This window comes from Vombatus ursinus, unplaced genomic scaffold (genome assembly GCF_900497805.2).
Source record: "Vombatus ursinus unplaced genomic scaffold, bare-nosed wombat genome assembly UNPS02014959.1, whole genome shotgun sequence".
Taxonomy (NCBI): domain Eukaryota; kingdom Metazoa; phylum Chordata; class Mammalia; order Diprotodontia; family Vombatidae; genus Vombatus; species Vombatus ursinus.
In genome coordinates, this window is record NW_020954737.1 from 3187000 (window position 1) to 3214958 (window position 27959).

At 37.5% G+C, this 27959-nt stretch overlaps 1 protein-coding gene across 1 annotated transcript in view; it reads left to right on the forward strand.

Moving 5' to 3' along the window:
- Positions 1 to 27959, forward strand: part of SLC49A4 (solute carrier family 49 member 4) — a 121704-nt gene that overhangs the window by 30507 nt on the left and 63238 nt on the right. Inside the window, exon 3 of the mRNA XM_027845220.1 lies at positions 16341 to 16606. Within this exon, the coding sequence (XP_027701021.1) occupies positions 16341 to 16606 (266 nt within the window). The remainder of the gene's footprint in view (positions 1 to 16340; positions 16607 to 27959) is intronic.

Here is a 27959-nt window from a genome sequence, read left to right on the forward strand (position 1 = left end):
TTCTTTTCTCTGTCTTATTCATTTCATTTATAATATTTATTAAACTTTTGTTTCATTTCTTCTAAGAATTGTATTTGATCTTGTGGCCAGGCTGTTTGTTTGTTTTTGAGGCTTTGTTTATAGGTGTTTTGAAGTTATTTTCTTGAAGGCTTGTGTTTTAGGCCTTCCCGGAATCATCATTGCTCTTTGTCTCTTTTATTTTACTCGTTCTTCCAACTTTACTTCCTATATTGGGACCCTGTATTAGGGCTAGGCTCTGCAGATGATTCTTGGGCCCCTGTATGGTCCTGGTCTGTCTTGTCTAGGGTGCTGCTGCTATGAGTACTATGTTTTGCAGGGATCTTAGGGGTGGCCTAAACCATGCGGCTGAAATCTTTGCACAGGCCTCATATGCAGTCACATCGACGGCACTGTCTGATCACTGTCCTGGACTTTCAGGCTCCAGATCCCATTTTGTGTCTAGGCAGCCAGCTACAGATTTGCCCATAGGTGGTTCTCCAGTAAACGGCAGTCGGTCTTAGTGCCTGTGATCTAGTTGAAGAACTCAGCGGTTTTAAAGCAACTGTGCTTCTGGACTAGCCTTGTTGTGGGCCTTGGGCTTAGTCCCAGTCAATCTGGGCAGCCCCAGGCTGCTGGCCAAGCCCGCCCTGTTTGGGGCCTTGGTCCTCTGGTCTGGGGTTGCTGGGGGCACTGGTTGTACTGCTTCCTCCTATTTCACCATATTGGCTCTAGCTCTCATAACTGTTAATATGCTTAAAGCCCACTTCAGGGTAAAAGAGTCTAAATTATTTCCAAGTTCATTTTAATTTACAGATTTCCCTTTAAAAAGAATGAATTAATGTCTCTCCTCACCTCCCTGTAATTACAACAAGAGAAGAGAGCTTAGAGTAAGGATGACATGCAGATCCTATTATTTTCCATAGTATAGAAATGCTGTCTTTTTTTGTGCCAAAATTGAGAAATTTGTACATTCAAGAGCTAAACCCTTTCTAGTTAAATACATAAAGCTCAGATTCCCCAAAGTACTTTAGGCTAATCCTAGAATATAAATCCTTTAAACTATGAAGAATTACTTTTAAAACATTATCCTCAATCATCACACAATGTCTTATATTTTCCTAGAGAAATTTTTTAAAAATTTAATTGCTGTCTTTTCTTTTTTTATACCTCAGTCATCTGTTATACCTCCTACCCCAACAGAACTCACCCGTTAAAAGTCTCAGACATTTACTAGGTATGTGACCCTGGGCACGACACTTAACAACTTTGTCTGTCTCAGCTTCCTCAACTGTAAAATGGGGATAACAGCTGCACCTACCTTGCAGGGTTGCTGTGAGGATCAAATGAGATGTTGTTAAAGTGCTTAGCACAGTACCTGGCACATAGTAAGTGCTATATGAATACTTATTCCCTTATCTACCCTTCCCCGCTTCAAACAAAGAAAAACAGTTAAGCAAAAAAATGACCTTGTCAAACAGAATATTCGTTATTCTGTACCTGTAGTCTTCTGTGATGAAGAGGAAAGCATGTGTCTTCCAGAACCAAGACTGATAATTATATTTTATCTGAACTCATCTAGCCTTTTTGAATTTCCCCCCCTTACATTATCATAGTCATTGTGTTCTTTTGCTTCTGCTTCTTTCTTCGTCAGTTTGTACACATATACATATTTTTCATGCTTCTTTGAATTTCTTATCTTTATCATTTCTTTTGGCACAATAATATTCCAGTATCTTCATGTGCAAGGCCTCAACTGTTTCCAATTTGTTGTACCATAAGAAGTTTCTATGAATATTTTGGTACATATAGAACCTTTGCTTCTGCCTTCAACTTCCTTAGGATGTATAAGCCTGATTGTGAGATCACTGGGTCAAAGGACATGTATAGTTTAATGACTTTTCTTGCACAATCTAAAATTGTTTTCTGTAATGGTTCAACTAATTAACAGCTTCACCAATAATGTATTAGTGTGAGTGTCTTCCTATGACCCTACAACATTGATTATTTCTGTCTTTTATCATATTTTCCAGTTTGCAGGGTATGAAGTAAAACTTTAAGGCTTTTAAAATTTATATTTCTCTTATTAGTGGTTAGAACATTTCCTCGCCCATATCATTATTGACTGTTTTGGTTTCTTTCTTTTCTCTCATTCTTTTTTTTTAAATCTGTTCATATCCTCTTGTCATATATTCTTAAGGGGATAGAAGCTTACCTTGAATTTCATAACTTCATTTATATGGTCTTCTTAGGAAAAAGGGGGCTAAATTCTAAATGAGTATTTCTAAGTTCTGATGAGATAGGAGGTAAGGAGGAAAATTGGGAAGATGCATTCATCAAATGCTTTGAGCATAAATATAAATGTGGAGAAAAATCATAATTTGCTCTCTAAATTTGGGGAATACATAAGTGGTTTTTTTCTTTTTACTTTTCTTGAGCTTGCCTGTGGTTCTTTCTGAGATAGAAAGCTACTCTTATCTTTATAATGTCTTACAGTTATCATAAATCTACAATAGTGGTTTTGCCACTGTAAATGATAAGCACTTCATTGTCACTGATTGATAAGAACATGCTCTACATATACTCAAACTCAATTCCTTGAGGTCAGACACTGTCTCTTTTTGTTATTTGTATCCTTAGACAGTGCCCTGGCAAATAATAAGCACCTAATAAATGCCCTTTCATTTATTTATTTACTGAAAAGGAATATTTTTTCAAACAAACCTATTTGACTAGGCAGAGCTTACTTGTTATTTCAAAGATGCCATCTGGTGCCTCTTGATTGAGGAATAGCTAAACAAATTGTACTTGAATGTGGTGGAATATTACGACGCTGTAAGAAATGACAAATATGGTGAATACAGAGAAGTGTGGAAAGACTTATATGAGATCATACCAAATGATGTAAATAAAGCCAAATATATATATATATGTATATATATATAAACTACAACAAAAGAATTGAAACAAAATGCTTCAAGAGTATATTGGAATTTAAAAGATGAGTTTTTGTGTCGAGGCACAGCTTGGGATCGTTAAAAGCATGACACAGTGTCCCAAATGCAACTCAGAATGATTTCTTCCACTAATTCAGGTCTGTTCAACTGCAATATCTGTCCAGATATATGTACTGATGTACTGCTTCAATAGACTGGCCATCTAGCTATATATCCTAGCCTGGACATATTTTTTCATTTAGTTTTTCCAGTGTGAATTGATAGACCAGTTACTTCAGTAATCATAAACCTCACATAGGAGTTCTGCTTATTGTCTAGATTTGATGCAGTCACTATAATTTCATGAGCAAGTAGGAGCACCTGAAGGACCTCACTATCTATAGGGATTCCCTCTTCCATTGGACTTTAAAGGAAAATTCTCTATGATGATGATGAATGCCTTCATTGTACATATGTCTTCCTATTTTATGCCTCAGTTGGTATAATAAAGTGTCATTGAATAGTTCTCTGTGGTTTGTTTATCAAGGAATTCTGTATGTTTTTAAAGTATGCATGATATTCCTTGTTGGGGGAGAGGCTTTAAGACTTCATACTGAGTTTAAGTGCTTTTTGTAATCAATAAACAATAAATCATATGGAATCTTGTATTCTCTATACCTTGTATTCTCTGCAGTTGTGTGGCTATAAAGATGTGGTCTGCTATAAAAATTGTTTGCCTCTTTATCTTTCATGTTTCATTAAGGATACTCTCTGTGTATATATCTTTCTCATAAAGACTTTATAAAAATAAGAAAGGCATACGAATTGGTAGTTATTGTTATCTTCTCAGTCATCCATGGTTTTTCCCATTTTGGGTGTATTTTCCTTTGCCTCAATTAACTTATCAAACAGTCTCTTCAACACTTTCAATCTTTTGTAACTGCCAGCATATATTTCCAGTGTTTGTACTTGGGTACAACTAACTTTGTCTTCCTAACTTTGTCTTAAGTGGCATTTCTGCTTCCCTCTATAGGACACTGGGGTTTGAGGTTTAAATGTGGTGGTTCTACTAACATTAATGATTGAAATTGATCATTACAGAAAAATGGATAAAACTGTCCTTGTTCCACTTGTTATCCTACTTTTTTTTTTAATCAATAGATGCATTTGGGATGAAATGGCATTTTGATCCCATGTGAAACTTTCTTCATCCTTGCTCTTGCCAACACTATTCTTTGCTATTTTTTGAGGTGAAATTTTTAGTTATCTCCTATTCCCACTGTTATATTACATTAATGTTTCTCAGCTTAGCATGGAAATCAAATATTTTGCTGTCTACAGTGGGCCTTGTTTTGGTTAGTACTTTACATCCCTGAAACATTTGCAGGAAATATTGATATTTAAAATAAATATCCTTTGTTTTTTCCATTTTCCACTCTTTTAGCTTTGATTTATTTGAATAGGTCACATCGAAGCTATTTTAATGATATACAGTGTCTTCTCATCTTCATCCTTTCTTTTATTTTGATGTTGATTTTGACCTTTGCTGTATTTGTGGTCTGGCCCCACACAAACAGATACTTTCTTAAAAGACTCTTACATCGTTAGCCAGTGTTTCACTTAATCTCTTTTAAAGTATCATCAGCTTCTTTTTGTGTGTAAGAGTATTTGGTGCTCATCATAAACACTATCTTCTGACTTTTCTTGAAGAAAGCAATCAACATTTGATAGCATGAGACTTCTAATAGTCTACAAGCCTTTGGCCTCTTTTCATTTCTTAAACCTGAACTATATTGTTCAATATGTGTATTGCCATCTTCCCTGTGCCTCTTTCATATTGAATCCACTGAGTATATAGGCTTACTTACTTGAGTATTTTATCAAGTTTTTCCTAGAATTTCTCTACCTCTTCATCCTCTACTAATGTTTGGATATAACTTGCATTTTTGGTGATCTTTTTGCTTATGATCATTTGCACCACAAGACAAAATGACAGTGTCCCACTTGAAATGGTATTTCATGTCTTTGGGCTTAGAAATCCACTATATTCATGATTCTTGTGTGAGGCAGAATTATTGATAGAATAAAGTAGATCCAGGAAGGTCCACTTACTTGGCCAAGAGACTACCTGGCAGTTCTTAAAAGGAGGAATTAGAAGCAAGCTCAGGCTACTACATAAGGGTTTGGATCACCTGAAGAGAAGTCTTAGCAGCTGGACCACAGCTTCTGAGATGGTCGGAAGAGGGCTACTGCCAGGAAATTGTTAAGACCAGAAATTACGTAGCTTTGTATTGTTGTTTGAGCCAGCAAAGCACTGCTTTAATACAGTGTCTCTATTTCCTTCATAATCTTTCTGCTCCTTAACTACTTAAACAACCCCTTCTTATTTTGGACTAAAGAAAGTAAAAATGTCACAGTTTTTCTCAAAAGAAGACAACCCATCATATAGTTTAATTTTGGTTCTTTTTAGAATCAAAATTCTAGCATCAAGTCAAATTCTACAGGCCACTAGGTAGTGCAGTGAATAGGACTAGACCTGGAATTAGGAACACACACTAGCTTTGTGACCCTGGGCAAGTCACTTAACCTTCTGTCTGCCTCAATTTCCTCAACTGTAAATAACACCTACTTCTCAGGGTGTTGTGAGGATCAAATGAGCTAATGTTTGTAAAGCCCAGTGTTGGTCACATACTAGGTGCTTAACAAATGTTTATTCTCTTTTGATATAAAGTTGGTGAAGGTAAAGAGGGTAGGTCAAAGGGCTACCAGCACACCTTAGTCCTCAGAGATAAGCATTTATAAACAGCATATTGCAGTGGTAACAGTGCTGTTTAGTATCAGGAAGGGCCAGGATTCAAATCCTGTCTCAAATACTTAACAGGTTGTGTGAACTGTAGGCAAGTCACTTAAACTCTGTGAGACTCAATTTTCTCATTTGTAAAACCAGGTAATGATATCTGTAGCTCAAATTAAATGTAAAGAGTTTCACAAATCTCAAAATGCTATATAAATGTTGTTTTTTTTAATGAACTTTGACTAAATTGTTTCACCTCAGAAGAAAACAAAAAATAACCTCTGCATTTGGGATGAGGATGTCAGTATATAGAATATTGATTAAAATATCTAACAATGTCTTCATTTCCTAAAAGTCTTCTTTTTCATGCTATCATAAATACTAAGTAAAATAAAATAGATAACAGAGTATTTCAGTATTTCAGTGGATCCACAGTCTTGTCTATTCATGTCCTCTAGTGTTTTAAATTGTAACCCAATCTTATTTCTCTTGTAAGACAGCTACTCATTGTACTGGAGTTAGTTCCCAAATCCTCTATGGCTTTCTAAAACTAAAGAGATTAACAGTATGTCTTTTGTTGCTGGTATATGCTAACCTACCTCTTTTTCTAATCATACATTTACTGTATAGGATACCATTCCTTGTATGGTAAAATCTTGGTAAAACTACTAATAATTATCATGCATCTCTCCATTTTCCTTTGGGTCACTCACGATGTTTACTTCTTTCATGGGTTCCACAGTGATTTGTCTCCCCATATTAGAATTTGAACTACTTGAGATCAATGACTCTTTTATTTTTGTTTATCCCTCGTACTTTGCGCGGTGCTTTCTTTACGTATAGTAAGCACCTAATAAATGCTTTTTAAAAATCCATTCAGTTCATGATTCCAAACCATGTAGCATAACCAGAAGAATATTCATGTAAAAAAATCAGCTTTTTTTTTTCAGGTTGCTGCTTGGGATCATGTAGGGAAAATACAGAGCAATTTCCCAAATGCAGCTTAGTCCACTCTCTTCCTCCTTTTTAATTCTGCACCAGTATAGTAGAAATGAATTTTTAATTCAATTTTATTTTCAGTTTTGAATTCTCTCTCTTCCTCTTCCCTCTCCTGAACCCATTGAGAAGCCAAGAAAAAATAAAATTCATTACAAATATGTATAGTCATCTTTAGGTCCGTACCTGAGATTTCGTCTGTGTAGGTAACTCCTAGTTGTGAAGCACTCTCCACAGACGCAGGTTGGAAACTCTTCTGCAATTTATAGTCTTGGAGAATTGCCTAGGGCACAGAGAACTTAAGCAGCTTGGTTAGGTCACGCATCTAGTTTGTGTCAAAGGAGATTTTGAGTTCATCTTCTTGACTAAAATCATCTCTATCCACTGTGTTCTACTGCCTCTCCGTAGGGATTATTTATTGCCATAACATATATAGCACCAACCTAACTTTCAATCTAGAAGGCCTTGGAATAATGGGGCTACCCCAGAGTAGACAGTATGGTAGATGCCACCACTTTGTGGCAACAATTGGTGTTGGTGTCAGACTGGAGGAAGAAGCTAGAAGTCAACAGATCTGGTTCTAATCCTGATTCTGCCATTAACTGCTGTGTGAATTTGGGCAAGTAATTTAATCAACTAGCAAATATTAAGCACCTAGTACATACCAGGCATGGTGCTAGATGCTGGTGATATGAATATAAAATTGTGACAGGCTCTGCTTCTAGTACCTTGGGCTCTGATTGGTTAGCTTTTGCTTTGCTTTGCCCAGAACCAGGTCTCTACATCACTTCCCAGCCATTTCCAAACTATGCTACTTACACTTGGGTCATCCTCTCATCCCCTTACAGTTGGGTCCTGGACTGTGCCTTTGGGGCTCCAGGAATGCCCTAAGAGGTGAGCTTCCAAATTAGCTTGCCTAGAACCAGGCTTCCTAGCCGTTTCTAAACCATGTTGTCCAGTGCCTCCCTCTTCCTTCTACTTTCCCCACTGCTTCCTGGGCCATCTCCAGTTGTGCTGATCTATATCTGGCCACTGGACCCAGATGGCTGTGAGGCAGAAAGTGAGACTGGTGACTTTTCACAGCCCTCTCTCACTTCGATCCAATTCACTTGCATGTCATGGTATCACCTCCCTGATGTCATGGTCCTCTTCATGAATGAAGGACAAATAACAACCTTCCTCTACTTTATTGTTCCCCTTTATGAATCCCCCATTAGAATGCAAGCTTCCTGAGGGCAACAACTGTCTTGCTTGCTTGCATTTGTCTCCCTCTCCCTCCCAAACACTTTGCACAGTACCTGGCACAGAGTAAGTGCTTAATAAATGTTTTGTTTTGTTTTTTTTTCCGTCATTCATTTACTCGATGAACAAGAATTACTAGAACTGTCTGGACTCTACTTTTCTCATTTGCTATATGAAAAGTTAGACTGTTTTGATCTCTGAGGTCCTTTTCCCCTTTAAAATTCTATGATTTTATGAATTGGTTGTTTGCTTCTTGAAAAAAATAGTGCCTGAGAAGCACTGGACTGTTAAGTTTATGCAATTGAGTTTCATACCTTGACATTCAGCTTTCATACTATGAATTTTTTGACAGATTATTTTCTCCCTGTTCTCCTTCTACCCTTTAAAATTTTAGGAATCATAAAACTTCAGCATTCTACTCCTCCTCCTGCCAGATGAGTTAGGGTAGTCCTGCCTGAAGGGCAACATAATTAAAATACTATATTACAGGTATTAAATATCAAAGTCATTACCTTTTTTAAGCTATGATTCACTGTCTGAATGTTATGTTCACATTATCCATAATTAAACCATTGAAAGATACTGTTTCAAGAATATTTTTGTAATGAAATTACTATGTGACAACTAAGAATTGAATGGCTTTGGGAGGAGATGTCAGCATTTTTTTAACCACGTTTTTAATTGTTTCTGACATATAAAAAACATGCTTGTTTTTGTAGGAAGACAGAGGAAACCTGCATTTTTCAAGTTATTAATATTAATTATAGTTATAGAGTTACATTCATCTTTAAACCACTATTAGGCAAGGAGAAGTGGTCCCAGATTTTTTTTTTTTTATGCTTTTTACTGCTCTCATTAGTCAAAGCTATCTAATTAACATTTTTACTTCATTTCTCAGTGCCTTTGCCTTGTAAGCCTTTTGGGGGGCAGTGACTGAGGCTAATGGGAGGAGTTTGCTTAACCAACCAGTGTCCAAAATCCTTTACACTTATAGCCATGCATTCAGCCCATAAGTATGCTTCAGCATTACTGGAGCAAGAGTATGACTGTCCTTCTACCTTTCCAGGTAGACAGCTTTTGACAGCTTCTTTATTTGGGAGAGGAAACAGAGAAAAGATGACCAAGAAAACCATATTCAAGAGACTTCTGCTTTCCAGGCCCCTCACAGCTAAAATCAGAATCATAGTGGTTTAGACCTGAGAGGGACATTGGAGATCACCTAATCTAAGCCTTTTACAACCTGGCCTCAAACTGCCTCTCCAGTCTTTCTACATGTCTCTTCCCTTCTCACACCCTATGGTCCAGACAAACTGGTCTTCTTACTGTCCCTTATTCACAGTAAGTACTCCATCTATCATCATGGTCACTTTACACTGCTGTTCCCCACACCTGGAATGGCCTCCCTTCTCTTTTCCACCTCTTAAAATCTCTGATTTCCTTTCATGTTCTACTCAAGCACCACTTTGTATAGACAACTTCTCCTGATTCTCCTCCCACCTGCATTCTCCCCCTGCTGCTACTTCTTTCTTTTCAGAATTATCTTAAGTATCTCTATTGTATATGTGTGTACATGTTGTCTCTACTCAGCTAGATTGTATGTTTCTTGGTCAAGCTGTCCAGTTTTATCTTTACCCTTTGTCCCCAGCAATGCCTGGCATATACAGTAGCAAGCACTCAATAAACACTTTGTTGATTGATCAGTTACCTTGTATGTATGAACCGCCCAGAGAAATCAAGTCACCTGAGCAAGAGAATTCTGCCTAGTGACAAGAGTGGGAACTAGAATCCAGATCTTTGGAGTCCAAGTACATGATTCTTTTTTAAAATAACCTCTGTAGCATCTTGTAATGAAAATAAAAATTTTGAATGTATTTGCTTAACTTCAGGGATAATTGTAAAAAGAAAAAAGGATGGTATCAGTTCAGACTTTTCTGGACAGAATTTTTTAAAGTGACTTGGACCTTCCAAATACTTTCTAAATTCTGTGAAATCAAGGAGAAACAATGAAAAGTGGCATGATGTCACTAGACAGGCTCTGGATTTGGAGTCAGAAGACATGAGCCACTTAAGGATACATAAAGGTCAAATCACTTGACCTTTATGGGCCCAAGTTTCATTGTCTTCAAAATGATGGCGTTGGAATATGTCTGAGATTCTTTTCAACTTGAAAGCCTATTGCAAAATATTTAATGTTTGTTAAAGGTTGCATGTTATTATCAAATTCGTATACAAATTGTATATATGTACGTGTGCATGTATGCATATACATATATGTAGTATCTTTGTGTGCTATTTATAAACTTTGAAATATTTTGAGAGACAGTAATACAGTAGAAAGAATGTTGAGCTTGGAGTCACGAGACCTGAGTTTGAATGCCAGCTCTGCTATTTATTACCTATATGATGTTGAACAAGTCACTTAACTGCTCTAGGCCTCAGGTCCTCAGCTGTAATTACTTTGTTTGTATGATATTTTTAAATAGTAACTATTCAACTCAATAGGCATTTATTAAGTGTCTACCATATGCAGAGTACAAAAGATGAAAGAAAATGAAACAAGACATAGCCCCTATTCTCAAAGGAATTCAATTTATCTCATGCTAAGTGCTTGGTTTAGAATGTAATCCGCCTCCTCATTATCATGTCATTTCTTTAAAAATATATAATTTGTCAAATAGGAATTCAGAAAATCATGGAAAGACATATAATGCAAAATGATTGGAACCATGAGAACAGTATACACAGTTATTTTAATAATGTAAACGAAAATAGCATATTTTCTTATTAATTTCATTCATATTAATTGCAAATAGTGATTTTGATTACAGAAAGCAGATAATGACAAATACTTATTTCCTTTCCATAAAGAGGTGGGGGAATACAGTTTTGGGTATAGTCAAGATGGGGAAGTATATTGGGAAATAACCAATATAAAAATCAAAGACATATAAAAAAATTTTTTTAGAAAGAAAGAACAGAGTCTATTTTATAATGATCTCCTTTTACCACCTGATTTTCAGAAGTAAATTATGGCAGAGAACAGGGACTACCTGGACAATGTAATTTTGTTTTATTCATGCAATGAATGCTAGAGAGAATAGACCTTTTCCCCCTTTGAAATGCTGAGTACCACACCTTGAGTATCAAAACTAATCTTCAATAATGAAGAGTAAGTTTTATATCTTCTGTCAATACTGAATTTTAAATAATCTCAATATTTAATAGTAACAGAATGTTATTAAATATTAAGAGAGCTGCTAAAATTTTTAAAAAATCATTGTGTTCCCATGCCTGAATGGAGGTATTATTGGGCAGGGCAGTTGGGATAAGAGTAAGCAACCTCAGTAAGTAATACTCCCAGACCCATCAACCTTAAAGAAAAAAGATCAGGCAAAATATGCACAAGATGAAGTACCCCTCCCTTCAAGATGTTAAAAAACATACAAATTGATTTTGGTTCTACTTATTTCCTCCTCTTCACCTTACTCTGGGTTCCACTCAGTAAAACTTTTTAAGCACCAACTTTATGTAGTGTCTTGTTGCTAGACGCTTGATTTGTAGTCAAAAGTGAAATACAGCACCTCCAAACTCAAGTTTTAAAATCCTAAATTCTGAAGGATAGCCAGGAAGGGGGGATATAAAACTCACCTACTCAGTCTCCCATGTTTGAGGCTGGCATTGGTAAAAAATTAAATTGCATGATTTATCTTCCTGAAGATTTTATTGTGGAAAGAGCATTGGATTTGGGAGTCAAGAGACTTGGGTCCAAACCCACTTTAGATATTCATTAGCTGTGGAAAGCGGACAAATCATTTCACTCCTCAGAGACTCAGTTTCCTCATCTATAAAATAAGGGCAGTAATACTTAAATTATCTCACAGGGTTGTTGGGAGGAAAGTGCTTTGTAAACCTTAAACATGAGCAATTAAAGTAGCAAAGCCTCTTTCTCCCTACCTGGACCAATAACCCCTAATTTAAAAAAAAAACATGTAATCATCATTTTTGAATACTAAAAGGGATTTTAGAGATCACTTTTTCTTGTTTAAAAAAAACTTTGGTAATTTCAAATTCTCCATTTCAAATACTTTAAAATAAAATGGGGGAAAATATCTATTCAGAAGAGTGTGACAGTATAATATCTGAACAATCACACACATAGTATTATGATGTACAAATTTGACTGAAATTGCCACCATGCTATTATTACCTTGCTGTATCATTGGTTATGTTGTCTTTGAATTCTCAGCATTTGAGGCAGAAATGTCTGTCAGTGTTGAGGCAGAAATGTCTGTCAGTGTCTTGGTTTCGTGGTACAATGGCTATTTTGCTTCTAATTCTGGTTACGATAATAACTATATGCGTTGTCATCATTTTAAGTTTGAGGAATAAAAAACTGTGTCTTTCAAAGTCTTGGAGAATTTTTTAACCCAAAAGGAAAATAAGAGGTGCAGATCAAAAATGTACGATCTACTATATATATGGTGTGGTATCTACTCATTCATAAGTAATATAATAGATAATAAGACCTATAAGTAAAGTGGAAGAACTGTGAGCAGAATATTGATGTAAAGGCATTTTAAATTCTATTTCCAAAGCTAAGCACAGTGATATTACACTAATCCACCTTTTCTTCCGACCAATATGAATGAAATACTGTAACTAGGAACAATTATATGAAAATAATTTGAGGTAAATTTAGGTCTAATATTCTGTCAGAACTTTCTGTTTTGCATTTATATTTTAAAAAGTTTATTTAAGTTACTTCCCTGAGGCAATCTATGTCATTCATCTCCCAAACTCTGGAAATATGAATATCTAACATAAACTAAATTTATAAATTATTTCTGTAGTAATGTAGGGCAAATAAATCCCTTTCTAACTTAGTATAGTTATCTCTGTAAATGTAAAATGTCTTGTAGTCAAATCTATCCTGCACATTGTACTTAAGGGATTGACGGGTGTTATTAAAAAAAAAAAAAAAAAAAGCACTACTAGTTATTATTTTCCAGGACCCACAGAAAGAGAAATCACTAACAAGTAGAAAAGAACATATATGGTGAGTGTGCTTTTGGTGGAGGGAGAGGGAAAAGAGAGAGAGAGAGTGGGCGGGCGGGTGCAAACATGAACTTAAATTATAGACTTGTCAGCATAACTTGAGTACCTGGAAAAATATTTAAAAAAAAAACAACAGTCCCTTGGCAGTCATCTAAAAGAGCCGCATGATCTAGGCAACAGCCCGTGCAGTTTTCTGAAGGGCCAATCACGCCTGTCCAAATTGGTTCCCTTCTACGATAGTACAGCAGACATTAGACATGAGTAAATAACAAACATTTCCCAAATGAGTATGTTGGCACCATATCAGCAGTTGGAGCTGAGGGAGATTTCCATGTGGACATAGTAAAACAAAATATCTGCCTCAAAGTTGGAACTGTGGGGGTCAGGGCCCAACTAGACACATAGTAAGCATTACTGCTTTCAAAACACACCCTGTAGCATAAAGCTCGGAGAGCTAGCTAATACCACTGACAGGATCCACATCTGGAGCATTTATGTATTCATTTCTGCACATTCGTAATCTGGGTCTTAAGATTATGCCATGAAGATTGCTTGATTGAGAATTAGAGATGTGTAGGTTGGAGAAGAGAAGTCTCAAGAGGGGCTATGATAACTGACTTCCATTATTTGAAGGACTGCTCTGTGAAAGAGGGATGATAGACTTGTTCTTCATAGCCCCATAGGGCAGAACTAGCAGCAGTGGGTAGAATTTGAATGGGGAGATTTAGGAAAAACTTATTAGCAGGTACTGGTGATTGCAGCAGAGGGCTCACCTTTCTTATAGGCCTTGGTTTGACAAAGCATTATGTGGGGTATCAGGGCTGACCTGTTGCATTGCTCTCCCAGTCCACCAAGTACTGAATTTTGCTGGAGCCAACACAGACAGACTTTCAAGAGCTGATTGTTAGATTTTCTTTTATACCTCAGAAATCAGCAAACACGATAAATTAGGCCTTGAGTTATTGTTTAGTTGGTTGTCTAGACTTGGGAATATGATGGGGAAAATGTTAATAATTCAGATTAAACTTAAAAGTGTGTTGTGAATATGTATTTTTTTTAAAAAGCGTGTTAAACGTTTATCAACACACCTCTGCATGATAGAGGTCCTGTGAATCTTCTTGGAGGTGAGAATCCATTTGATTTCATACTTAAATAGCCTGCTATTGAAACAGGAATAGAGAAGAATCTTCTTGGAAAGGAGTGAATCTTATTATGTGATCAGAAGAATGTGAAAGGTTCACAGGGTGACTCTTGAAAGAGCTCAGTAGGTTCAGCTTGAATGAGAAGGGGAAGATTTATTGGATAATTGAATGATCTATGGTATTGGTAGTTGAGTTTTACAGAGGGGCATGATGTTTTTCAGGGATACTCAGACATTATAATCCATAGAAAATAGTCAGTGCATTTGATGTGGTCTTGATTGAAGTCTCTTGCTTACCTTCAGTAGTCAGACTGCCAAAATGTGGATGCCAAATGATTGATTACAGCATAATACCATGGAGAGAGTAATGCGTTTGGAGTCAAAGGATTTGGGTTCAAATCGGGTCTCTGACACCACTTTTGGGACTATAGGAACATCACTTAACCCCCCTAGCCTCAGTTTCCTCGTATATAACTTGAGAAGGTTGGATTAGGTGACCTCAGAGGTCCCTATCAGCCCTAGATCCGTGATGCTTTCTTTCATGCTTTGTTTAAAAAACTGGAAATATAGTAGATTGCCTTTGACTGGGGAATGACTGAACAAGCTGTGGTATATGAATGTAATGGAATGTTATTGTGTTGTACAAAATGATGAATATGAAGAATATAGAAAAGAATAGGAAGGTTTATTTGAACTGATACAAAGTAAAGTGAACAGAACCAAGAAATATATATAATATGTGCAAAATCTACAACAATGTAAATAGAAAAAAATAGCAAAAAATTGAAGCTAAGTACTGTGTAATTATAACAGCCAAGCTTGACCCTGATGAAGAGATATAAACAAACACTTCCCTCTCTTCTTTGTAGCAGTAGAGAAGCATAGGTATAAAATATGTCGTACTTGTCAGATTTGTTTGATAACCAAGTTTGTTCACCAGCCAACCAAGGTTGGTTACTTCTGCTGAATTGTTCTTTGTTGTTGTTAATGTTGTTTCCATTTTACTCTTTACTATAAGATATGGCCCTAGAGATGGTGAAGAATGAAATTAATGTAAAAAATAAAAGATTCATAAAAATCTAAAAATAAAGGGGAGCCACTCCTTTGCAGACATGGGAGGGGGGGTCCATCAGTGTGGAAAATTACATATAGTTCCAAATTTTTTTCAGTGTATTTATTGGTTATGCTTTTTTTTCCTCTTACTCTGTATTTACTCTAAAAAATATTCTTTGTTGTATGGGATGGCTCTTTGAGAAAAGAAGAGACAGAGGGGGAAGTTTAGATGACATAAAAACAAAGATATCAATAAAAATTTATTTTAAAAAATAAGAGGGAAAAGATCCCTGGATATCCAGTGAGCCCTTATAATTCAAATCCTATCCCAACGACTAAAACGTTGGTAGCAGATCCAGTACTCTTCCCTTGTCGGGCCACATCTAGAGTGTTGTATACAACTTTAAGTAACACATACCAAGAAAAATGCTGATAAGCTGGAGCATTGCCAAAGGAGATAACCTAGGATGTATGAACACTGAAAATATGTCATATGAAGAGTATTTGAAGAAACAGGGTGAGAAGGTAACTTGGAGAAAATGGGCACGCAGAGCAGATGTCTTCAGTTAATTGAAGGTCTGTCATGTGAGATAGGACATTAGGCTTGTTCTGCGGGGCCCCAGAGGCAGAAGTAAAATCAGTGAGAGTAGGATCAATTAATTTTCAGAGTCGTACTTAGGCCATCAAGTGTGAAGAATAGTGTGAAGAAAAAATTTTATAATAATTAGAGCTTTCCAGAAACAGAATGGGCTTCCCTCAGGAGGTGGTAGCCAGATGATCATTTGTCACGTGTGCCGTCCAAAAGAGTTCATATTCACTGGACTCAGACCACTGATCTCTATCTAGCTGGGAGAATCCTAATGTAAGAGATGGCTTCCACACAGAGAGGACAGGTCTAGGCTTAGGTAAACTGGGAGGTGACTTTGCCAGAGAGATCCTTTTCATGTGAACTAGCTCTTCCTTTCGTAGTGTTGAGTTGCTTTTCTGTTTAAACCATCGTTTCTTAAGAAATTCTTCTCCCCATCTGAAAGTGCCACTTCCTATGTCGGAAGATACGGTGAATGACTCCCTCAGATCTGTGTCACTTGTGTCTCATTCTCCTCCTTCCCTCTCACCCCAATTCCAGACTGATCCATGGAGGACAGCTGCTCAATGGATTAGCAGGCCCCACCGTAATGAACGCCGCTCCATTCCTGTCCACTACGTGGTTTTCTGCAGACGAACGAGCCACTGCCACAGCGATTGCCTCCATGCTCAGTTACCTTGGCGGAGCTTGTGCATTCCTAGTTGGACCTCTTATTGTTCCGGCTCCCAATGAAACCTCACATCTGCTTACCTCAGAAAGTAACAGCATCCATATTAAGGATCGTATAGAGATGGTATTATATGCAGGTATTTTGAAGTTTCCTTCTTTCTCATTACATTTTGTGTCCTTCACCTCAGTTATGATGTTAGAATTTTCCTAAGCGTTTGCAGTTAAAACATATTATTGCTGCATGGATGGTTATTCCTTCATTTTTGCAGCTTTCTTCAGTTTCACTTAGTAACTGATATCTCTTTCAAACTTGGGGGTGTGGGTGGGGGATCCTGTTGAATACCTTTCCAACTCCTAAAGCTAAAATCACCTCATCAACAATAACCACTGTGTATAAGCCAGAAGGGGCAGCATATTGGACCCCCAATATGACCTTGAGTCATATTCTTGACCTTGGAGTCAAGAATATTTGAGTTTGAGTAGGAAAGTTGCTTAACCTCTTAATGTCCCCAGGCGGTGCTCCAAGGAAGAGTTGCTGATACGCAGCTGTTTCCACACCAGGAGTTCACTACACCAATGAAATAGAAACTCTAGGCAGACAGTCAGTAAGCACTTATTAAGCGCATGACCAACAAGGATAGCCATGCCACAAGGAGCTCACATTCTTATGGGGGAGACGTGTAAACAGCTACATATATACAGGCTGTATAGACATGGTAAATTGGAGGCAGTCTTAGAGGGAAGGAACTAGCATTAAAGGGGACTGGGAAAGACCTATCGCCAATGGTAAAATTTGAATTGGAGCTTGCAGGAAGCCGAGAGGACATGATAAGGAGGGAAGGCATTCTCTGTGTAGGGGAACAACCATCAAAAAGGGATGGAGATGGGGAAGCTACAACAAGAAGGCCAGTGTCGCTGGGACACAAAATGCAGAGGAGAATCAAATGTGAGAAGACAAGAAGGGCAGGTTGCGGTCAAGGGATTTAAAAGTCAAACAGGATTTTATATTGGATTCTGGAAATAATAGGGAGTTACTGGAGTTTATTGAATAGGAGAGTGGCATGGTCAGACCTTCACTTTAGGAAGGTCACTTTGATACACGAGTTGGAAGATGGACTGGATGGAGTAGGGAGCAACTTGTGACAGGCTGACCCCCCAGGAGGCTGCGGCAAATAGTCTAGGTTTGAGGTGATGAGGACCTGCACCAGAGTGGCAGCTGTGTCAGAAGAGAGAAGGGGGCATATTGGAGAGGTGTTGTGAAGGCGGAATCAGTAGAGCTTGGCAGCATATTGCATCTGTGGGGGAATGAGAGTAAGAAGTCATGAATGACACCTATGTTGTGATCCTGGCAGGTGACTGGGAGGGTGATGGTACCTTAATAGTAATAGAGAGATTGGGAAGAGGGAAGGGTTTTTGTTGTTGTTGTTGTTGTTGTTGTTTGTTGTTTTTGGTGAGGAAATTGCTAGTGAGTGTTATGTGTCTGAGACCGGATTTGACCTCGGGTTCTTCTGACTCCAGGGCCGGTGCTCTATCCACTGTGCCACTTAGCTGCTCCCAAGAGGGAAGGTTTTGGAGAAGAAAAAATAATGAGTTCAATTTTGTACATTTTGAGTTTAATATATCTGTGCCACCTGTGGTTTGGGATGCCAGTAGATAGTTCGAGATTTCATATTGGGAATCGAGAGAGGGGTCAGGGCTGGATAAATAGATCTGAGAATCATCTGCAATTAAGATCTGTGTTATAATTGAATCCATTGGGATCTGACGAGATCACCAAGCAAAATAATTGTTGCTCTTTGTCCTTCAGGACTAACGACGTTACGAGATTAATTTCTTGACTTGCTCTTGAATTGCATATGAGTGGGGTAGAGCTTCTCAAAGTCTTCAGCCTCACTCTCTCCTCCAGGGTCATCAAAGTCCAGCGACAAGACAAAGGTAGAGACGACTGCCGACGGCCCAGGGTGCAGCGGGCGACCTTGGCCTTTCTGAATTCAGGTCTTTCCAGGTCTCAGTTTGTCTGAAACCATGCCCATTTGATGACTAAGGACTCAGTAAGAGTGGAGACAAAAGATAGCTCAGGAGAAGAGAAGAGAATGCAGGACAGAGCCTTGGGAGATATTTATGCTTAGCAGGTGGGACCTGGTTGAAGATACAGCGAAGGAAACTGAAAAAGAACATTCAGACAGGTGATGTCAAAGGCTGCAAAGAGGTTAGTAAGGATAAGGATTGAGAAAAGGCCAAGAGATTTGACAATTAAGAAATCATTGTTGACTTTGGAGAGGGCAGTTCCAGTTGAGATCAGAAGCCAGATGACAGAGGGTTTAGAAGAGTCTAAAGTGAAAGGAAGTGAAGGCAACACTTATAGACAGCTTTTTCTAGGAGTTTAGCCATTAAGCAAAGACAGAGGATTCTAACTAGTGGGGATGGTTGGATCAAGTGAGGGCTTCTTAAGGAGAGGAGAGTCATAGGCATATTTATAGTCAACGGGGAAGCAGTCAGTCATTAAGCATTTATTAAGTGCCCACCATTTATCAGTCACTGTGCTCAGTGCTGCTGATACATACAGTCCCTTGCCTTCAAGGAGTTTACAATTCAGTGGGGAAGACAATGTGCAAACAGTTATATACACACTAGCTACATATGGGATAAATAGGAAATAAAAGAGAGAAGGCATTGGAATTACAGAGGGATTCGGAAAGACATCTTGTAGAAGATGTGATTTTTATCTGAGACTTGAAGGAAGCCAGGGAATCCAAGAGACAGAGATAAGGAGGAAGATCATCAGAAGGATGGGGCACAGCCAGAGTAAATGCCTGGAGCCAAGAGATAGAGTGTCGTATTCGGGGAACTTCAAGGAGACCAAGGTCACTGCGTCACAGAGTATGTTGGAGGAGTATAAGGTATAAAAAGACTGGAAAGATGCAAGAAGATTGTGAAAGGCTTGAAGAGCAAACAGAATTTTGTGTTTGATCCTGGAGGTGACGATAGGAGCCACTGGAGTTTATTGGGTGGAAGGGCAACATGGTCAGACTTGTGCTTTAGGAAAATCACAGTGATAGCTGAGTGGATTATGAATGGAGAAACTTGTGGCAGGCAGACATTTGTGGAGCATACATTTTCCTCTTTTATGCTTCATTCAATATTAATAATCAGAGGGTAGTGAACAAAATTATCTCCCTTCCACCTTTCAAGTATTCTTACAGGAGTTTGATTTGTAGGAAACATTTTGTTGTTAGGACTGCATTTTCCTCTACTGACTCAAATGTTTTTTTAATATTCAATAAACAATAAGGACTAGGGGATCTTGTATATTCTCTTATCCTTTCAATCAGTTGTGTAATGGTAAAGATGTGATCTGCCTTGGAATCAGTTACAGAAGCCTTCTTGTTCCTATTTCATACCTTTATCAGTGATGCCCTGTGTTTATTTTAAAATGTTTTAGAGTTGTGAAGGTAAACCTACAGATTAATAGTTATTATTCTTTGTCACTCTTCTTCTCTTCCTCCTCCTTATTCTTCTCATTTTTTTATTTTGGTAAGAATAAGGTCTGAGATATTTTCCCCTATGCCTTTCATGTCATTTCTTCTCTCATGTACCTTAAGAACTTATCCCTGCATGTCCACAAATCGTGTCACCACCAGTATGGGCTTTCTCTGTGTACACTTATTGTAGTCCAGCTGTGCACCCCATCTTCATCAACTTGTCTTGGATTTCTTTAGTGTCATTTATTCAGCACGTTCAAGACTGTGATGTTAGAGTCCAACTAGCTCTACTGCCCTTGACAGTAGTGATAAGTGTTTTATCTTGCGAAGTTTCAGTGATCAAAATTTACATTTCTTTGGGCAAAGCACCTGAAGGTAAGGGTATGATACCCTATGTGGACTGAGGGAAGAGAAGAGAAAGAAGGCAGGAAGGAAAAAAGAGCTGTATTGCCCAACTGGCCAGTTCCAGATGGGTCCCCAGTAGGGCAGCTCCTACTATTACTCGTAGAGGTGGTTGTTTGTTCTTTGTTCTCGAGGAGGACCATGACATCAGGGAGGTGATACTCTGACATGCAAGTGAATTGGATTACAGTGAAGGAGGACTATGCAAAGTCACCAGCCTCACTTTCTCCTCTGGAGCCATTTGGGTCCAGTGGCCAGATATAGGTAAGGACAACTGGAGATAGCCCTTACTAGCTATGTGGTCAAGAGTAGATTACTTCCTTCTCAGACTGTTTTCTCATCTTCACAATGAGGGGGCTCTGTTTTGGTCAGAAACCCTTGAGGGTCTTTCCTTCCCAGATTGATTTTTTTTTTTTTTGACTAGATAAAAGAGGCCATTCTCTGCCTCATTTCTTACCTATCCTTAATCACTGAATGGGCAATCAAACTGAGACCTATTAAAGATCTTAGCTTAAAAAGGCCAAGGTCTCCCACTGCATCCTGGGCCATCAAGGACAAACAACAACAACAACATGTTTTATACAAATATTTTGATATATTGGTTCTGTTTTTCATCAGTTCTTGTTGTCCTACTGTTTTGTCTTTAAGTGCCCTTGGGATGACTTTTCTTAGTTTCGTTTTATGCCAAACTTTCTTAAAACTTAGTTTTCCTTCCACTTCTTGTAGCATTTTAGTTACATTGGCCAAACATCTTTAGGAAATGAATGAATGAAAAGCATTTAGTGCTTCCTGTCATGGGAATACATATTAAAAAATTAAGAGAGACCATACTCTTGGGAAACTCACCTTCCAGAGGAGGAGATAACACGTTTAAGGGAGCAGGGGCCAGGGAAAGAGTTTTTTATTTTGAAGAGTCACAAAAGTGGTGAGTGAACCCATAGGAAAACAGATTGACACACTTTTTCCAGCAGCAGTGACATTATTGATCTAATTGTGACGTGGCTGTTGAGATGTGTACTCTTCTATCCATTTGCCATTTTTTGATGTAAACAATTTGTCTAAATAGGTCTAATTGCAGTTGTTTTAATTGTATGCTATATCTTTTTCTCATTTTGTCCTTTTTTTTAAATGTTGATCTTAGCTCTAACACATCAGTGGTTCCACTATATTGGTGATTTGGTAACGGCTACAGTGTTAATGATGAGTTTTATTATCTGGTAAAAATGTCCATTTTTTTACATTGTTTTGTGTTCCAACATATTTAATCTTCCAGTTCTTTTCTCCAAGGAAATATTCATATATATAGGCATGAGGCTTCTGCGTAGCCCCAAGCCTTTAGCCTCTTTCATTTTATTCCTGAATCATATTTTCAATATATTTTTGTTATCCTTCTGATTTTCACCTTTGCATTGAAGTAACAGAGTGTTAAGGTATAAGTTGATTTAATTTAGAGGGCTTTATAAAGCACAAAGAATTTTTCCACCTTCTAATCCTGTGCAACAGATGTGGTTGTATAAGCTGCAGTTACTTTGATGGTCATATTTTTGCAAATGCTTATCATGAGCACTGCAATACAAGATGACCAACCGTCCTCTGAAATTATGTTTCTTATTGCATGTGGATGTACAATAAAGCCAACCCCACCAATATGTGTAAGGTGACATGACAAGGATTAAGGATGCACTGTGAGGCCAGTGCACAAATTAAAGTTGTCTTACTCAAAAAGAGAGAAACCAGGAGTGATCGGTCTGTTTAGCATACTGCTTAGGTAGAGTGGGTGTCTGTAAAAATATATTACCAGCCTGATCCCAGGGGTTGGAGTGAGGGGGAGCCTGACTCCTTACACGGCACACAAACAGCAACCAAAAAATATCTAAAAGAAGAGAAACAGCTAAAAAAAAAAGTACAAAAAAAGAAAAACCAACCAAAATTTTTAAAAATGAGAAAGCGTGAGACTAATAAAATTTTGTAGTACTGTAGAGCGTCTGGTTCCTCTGCAGCAACAGAAGCAGTGGTGATGTAAAAAGAAACAAAACAAGCCTGTCTCACAAGATGGACTCAAGTGGATAACCACACATTCAAAGAAATTAAGCAAGAATTGGCAGTGCTGAGAAAATCACGAGACGAAATACAGGAAGAGCTCAAAGAAAGCAAAAAGGTCGATGCTTTGTCATATAGCACAGGAACCTTTGTGCATTCAGGCCTCCTCATCTAGAGCAGAGTACTGGGATCAGAATCCAGAGAAGGTAATCTGGAACACATGGCCAGAGAGAAATGTGCAGGGACTGACTGTTGCAAGTTGTAAAATGTCAGGGTTAAAGTTTTCTTGTCGTGCATCACTGTGACCTGTTAGGTTTTTCAAGATTTTCTTGCCACCTGTTTCTCTTGGGCCTATAGACCTGTAAGAGTGTGTATTAAGTTTAGATTTTTGTATATCCATGATTTCTTTGTAAAACAAAACAGATTAATTAGAATAGTCATCAGATAATCATCTGTGAACTTGATATAAATTATTTTCTTTTCCCCCTACTTATCTACCTTTTATTTTTAAAATTTTTTTAAAGTTTTTTTTTCTTTGATGTTTTGTTTTTGCATTGCTTAGATTTTCCTCTACATTCCTCTCTCTTCACCTTCCCTTTCCTCCCAGAGAGCCAGCCTGTGGTATAGGAAAGTAGCTTGCATAACCATACTTACTTATAAATTGAATTAAGGAAATTGCATTCCTAATCTGTGTAATAGCACTCTGTATTTCTGTAGTGCATTACAGGTGCAAAGCACTTTCCCACTTGTTTTCTCAGTTGAATTGCACAAAAACCTATGGAATCCTGGGTGTGAGAGAACAGAAGGCAAGTCTACAAAGTCCCTCATTGTAAGTGGCACACCTAAACCTGGGTCTCATGACAGCATATCTGATTCACTGTCTCCTCTGCCATGCTGCCTCTCCTAAGAGGCAAAAAGAATTAAAGACAGAGGTTTCAAGTAACTAAACAAACTTGCAAACCTAGTCATATTCTTAAAATATGCATAAAATTGTTTTATTGTAATATTTAATATAATTTGTAAGGTAAGAATGACACATCGTGGAAATCCCTAGTGAAGGTACTTACTACTAATAACTCCCTTTTATATATTGCTTTAAGGGTTGGGAAGTGCTTTATATATACTATCACATTTGATCTTCACAAAAGCCCTGAGTGACTTTCCAGGTCACACACGTAGCTCCTAAGTGGGACAGAATTAGAAGTCAGGTCTCCTACTCCAAGTACAGCCCTATCTGCTTTCCACTCTCCACACTGCAACAGCAGTGACAGATCTTTGGTTTCGGTCCAGCTTTTAAACTAGAATTTGAAAAGTTGCTTCTTGATTGTTGGAACATGAAAGGTATAGTTTATGGTTTAGCCATCTGTAATCACAGAGTAGCTTCTTATCACAACCATATTTCTAGACTTCATCTGTCATTTGGTATGTTGTGGCAATGTAAAATAATTTTAATATTAACTTAAGCATATATGATTATGAAAGTAAATCTTCAAACAGTATACCTCCAAAAATAAATACAATTTGTTTTAAAAATCATTTTGAAATTTTAGATTACTCTTGCCACTGCCTCCTTCCGCAAATAACCAAGAATTGACTGTATTCTTTTAAAATGAGAGACTCTGAAATCATCTGGCATATGGCTAATGGAACTACAGGAAGGAAAGAAAGCTAAGCATCAGAATGAGTTTATTTGGCGTTCAAATGCAAGATTCAAAATTGTCCATCTCTAATTGCACCCTTGAATAAAATTGTTTATAATTCAATGTTGTATAGCTTTACACTTTATGAACAATATTTTCTTTTTTAAAAATTAATTGGTGGGGCAGCTAGGTGATGCAATGAATAGAGCTCTGGCCTTGGAGTCAGGAGGACCTGATTTCAAATCCAGCCTCAGACACTTAAGACTTACTAGCTGTGTGACCCTGGGCAAGTCACTTAACCCTGATCATCTCACCTAAAAAAAAAATAATTGGAAACTAAATCATGTAGTGCAGGGGTTCTTAAACTGAAATCATAAACTTTTTATAAAAAATATTTTTATTAACTATATTTCAATAGAATTGATATCCTTTGAAATCCTACATATTTTATTTTATGCATTTAAAAACTTTCTGAAAAGGGGTCGATAGGCTTCACCAGATTTGTTGAGGAGTCCAGGACACAAAAAAGGACCCCTGATCTAGTCTGACCCTTTGGCCTTTATTTTATAACCAAGAAAAGTGAGAGTCAGAGTAAATAATCAACTTGCCTTGAGTCACGTAATTATTTAGTGCAGAGCCACAATTGAAGCCCAGGTCTCCTAACTCCAGTCCAGTGCTTTTCCTATGTAACTCTTGGCATTTGTAAAATTAACTTTCATAAATAATATTTTCCCATTGACTTCTGTTATTTATTGAGATACTTTAATTAGCTTCATTTCTGATTATTATCCAGTTAGCAATGAATTTTAACATTTGAGCCTTAAATTTCTCTGCCACGTAATTAATGAAGTGTAAATAAACACTTAGGTATGCTAAATCATAAGGAGTTCCTAATTAGGGCAACTCATTTCTGAAGGGACAATGTATAAGGAAGTAATCACCCTTTAATTTATCTGTTACATATTTTATAAAAAGTTCTAACTATATCTAACTTTTAGAAGTTCAGAGATATTTTTTTCATATGGAATAAGCTTTCTTTATCCTACGTTGTGAAGAAACAAGGCATTAACAGAATATCCCTATTAAGTCATCAAATACTTGAATAACCAGCTTTCAAAGAATCATAATATAATAAAGTATAATATTATAAATATCATATTAATATAAGTAAATATATTATAAATAAAATATAATAAAATATTCAGACTATGTATAACATGATTTAGTCTTTATTTTCAAAGGATATGGCTAGGTCTTACTGGGCCTCAGTACCATCATTTTGAGTACTAGTTCTCCTAATAGAGGTCTGTAAGATATAAATGATGAAGAATCTCTGTTCTTACTTAACCATACACTGTGACCTTCACAGTACATTCACTCTATTCTACTTTAGCACAATTTGAAATTAATACTCCTTACCCATTACCACACTTTAAAAAAAAAAATCTCCATTCTTAATGCTAGTTAAAGTACCCCATAGTACTGTAGGTTTAGATTCTAAGTCTTTAAGCAGTAGTTTTGCCGAAACAGATGTCCTTGTTACTATCCTATAAAAGTTACCAAACTGTGCCTATTCATTGATGCCACTGCTGGGCACATACTCAGGGAGGTCAGAGACTGAAGGAAGATGCCCTAAACGCTAGAGATATTATATAGAAACACTTTTTGTAGCAGCAAAATGGAAATTAAGCCAGTGCTTATAAATTAGGGAAGGGCCAGATTATGGTCTCTGAATGAAATACAAAACAGCTGCTTCGAAAGAGGTAACAAATGAGAAACTTGCAAAGGCTGATGTGAATTAAAACAGAATGAGGTAACCAAGAACCAAGAGAACAATATATTTGATGATCAACAAAGGTTGTAAAGAAAAACAACACTGAAAGACATTAGCGCTCAGATCAGTGCAATCATTAATCTTGACTCTAGCAGTCTGATGAAGAAGCATCTTGGTAGAGATGTGGTGGAGCATAGGACAATATAATAAGGAATGCTTGCTAAAACAGCAGACTTATAAGAAGTATCTCTGTAGAGAGGCCTTTCAGCACCCATGTCTTGATTAAGCTGTCTGATGTTCAGTTTGGCACTAATCTGTCCTTTTGGCTGGCTGCACTGCATTATGCTTGCTCTACACCACTGTACCAAGGAGCTTATTAAGCTATAGCACAGAATATAAGATATGTACTTGATCAATTTTGCCATTTGTTGGCCTGTTTCTTTGATGCAAGGGAGGGTTCTATTTGAAAGAAAGAAGCACTCTTTGGAAGTGATAGCAGTGATTTTTTTATGAAAAGCATAACCAAAACATTTTTAGAAAAGGAAATGCCTTCAGTGTATACTCTAGGGGAAGATATGATTTCTTTGGTAGGCCCCAAACATTATAGGGATTTGCAGGATATAGTTATTCTTCTGGAGGAGGGGTTATATTCTGTAGTATGCCTACCTGCATTACCTTAATTTTCATATCCTGTTACTGCTATCTTAATTTTTTATTTAGATGCCCTTCTAGTTTGTTCAGAACTTTCTCTGTTTACCAGATCTTTGCAAATATCACAGGCCTCTTTTATGCCTCAAAATGTTATCTTATGGTTGAAAGTAAGGCCTGCTATATGTTTTTGCTGGATTTTTTCTGAATGACTATTTTAATTTTTATTAATTTAATAAATATAATTTATTCTGGTAAAAATCTAATCATCCTAGACTCATTGATTTCCCTTTTACAGCTACATTCTATTTGTTTTTGCCACACTGTTATCTCATATACTGTACCTATTTTTAATGCTCCAATCTGTCATGTCCAGCATGTGAACCAAAGTGCAAAGAAGTCCTACTTCTCATATGAACAGGAAACTTGGCACCCAGAGAGAGTCCAGAGAGGAGGAACTTAATTTCTTCTTGTCGGTGGTGGGGGAAATGTAGCAATCTACCATATGAGACAAGCCAGAATAAAGGAGAAAAATGCTAACAGGACAATTAGGTGGTACAGTGGATAGAGTGTTGGGCCTGAGGTCAGGAAGACTCATCTTCCTGAGTTCAAATCTAGCCTCAGACATTTGCTAGCTGTGTGACCTTGAGCAAGTCACTTAGCCTCTATTTGCCTTAGTTTCCTGCTCTGTAAAATGGGAGTGATAACAGCACCTGCCCCTTCCATAGTTGTGAGGAACAAATGAGATAATATTTGTAAAGTGCTTAGCCTAGTGCCTGGCAGATAGTAAACTATATAAATGTTAGCTGGTAGTAGGAGTAGTGTTGGTGGTGATAATGGTAGTAGTTGTTGTTGTTGGGTTTTGTTTTGTTTTGTTTTTAGTCATTTTTCAATCATGTCTGCCTCTTTGTGACCCCATTTGGGGTTTTCTTGGCAAAGATATTGGAGTGCTTTGCCATGTCCTTCTCCAGCTCATTTTACAGATGAGGAAACCGAGGCAAACAAGGTTAAGTGACTTGCCCAGGGTCACATAGCTAGTGAGTATCTGAGACTATCTGAGAATTCAGGTCTTCCTGACTCTAAGCCCAGAGCGCTATTCATTGTACCAGCTAGCTGCCTGGTAGTAGCAGCAACCAAACAAGATGCATCTGCACTTATATAGATAGACCCATACTCCTCAGAGAGATTGCAGGCACTCTTAGTTTGCAAGACACACTGCAAAAAAATACACCCACTCCAACTTAAAGCATAAGTTGCTTGAATATGTTTAAAATGTGCTTTGTGTGAAAGAAGCTAGGAAGAAATTAAACTGGTATGGAGGGTAGGCAAGATGCTCCTGAAACTTTGGGTCTCTTGAGCACGAGAAGTCCTGGTGTGGTAATGGGGGTTAAGGTTTGGCAGATTATGGGAATGATTTTGCCTCTCCTTCCCCAACCTAATACCCCAGAAGAAGGCACACCCCTCACTAAGATAGGGAACAATAAGCTATGATCTAGAATAAAGT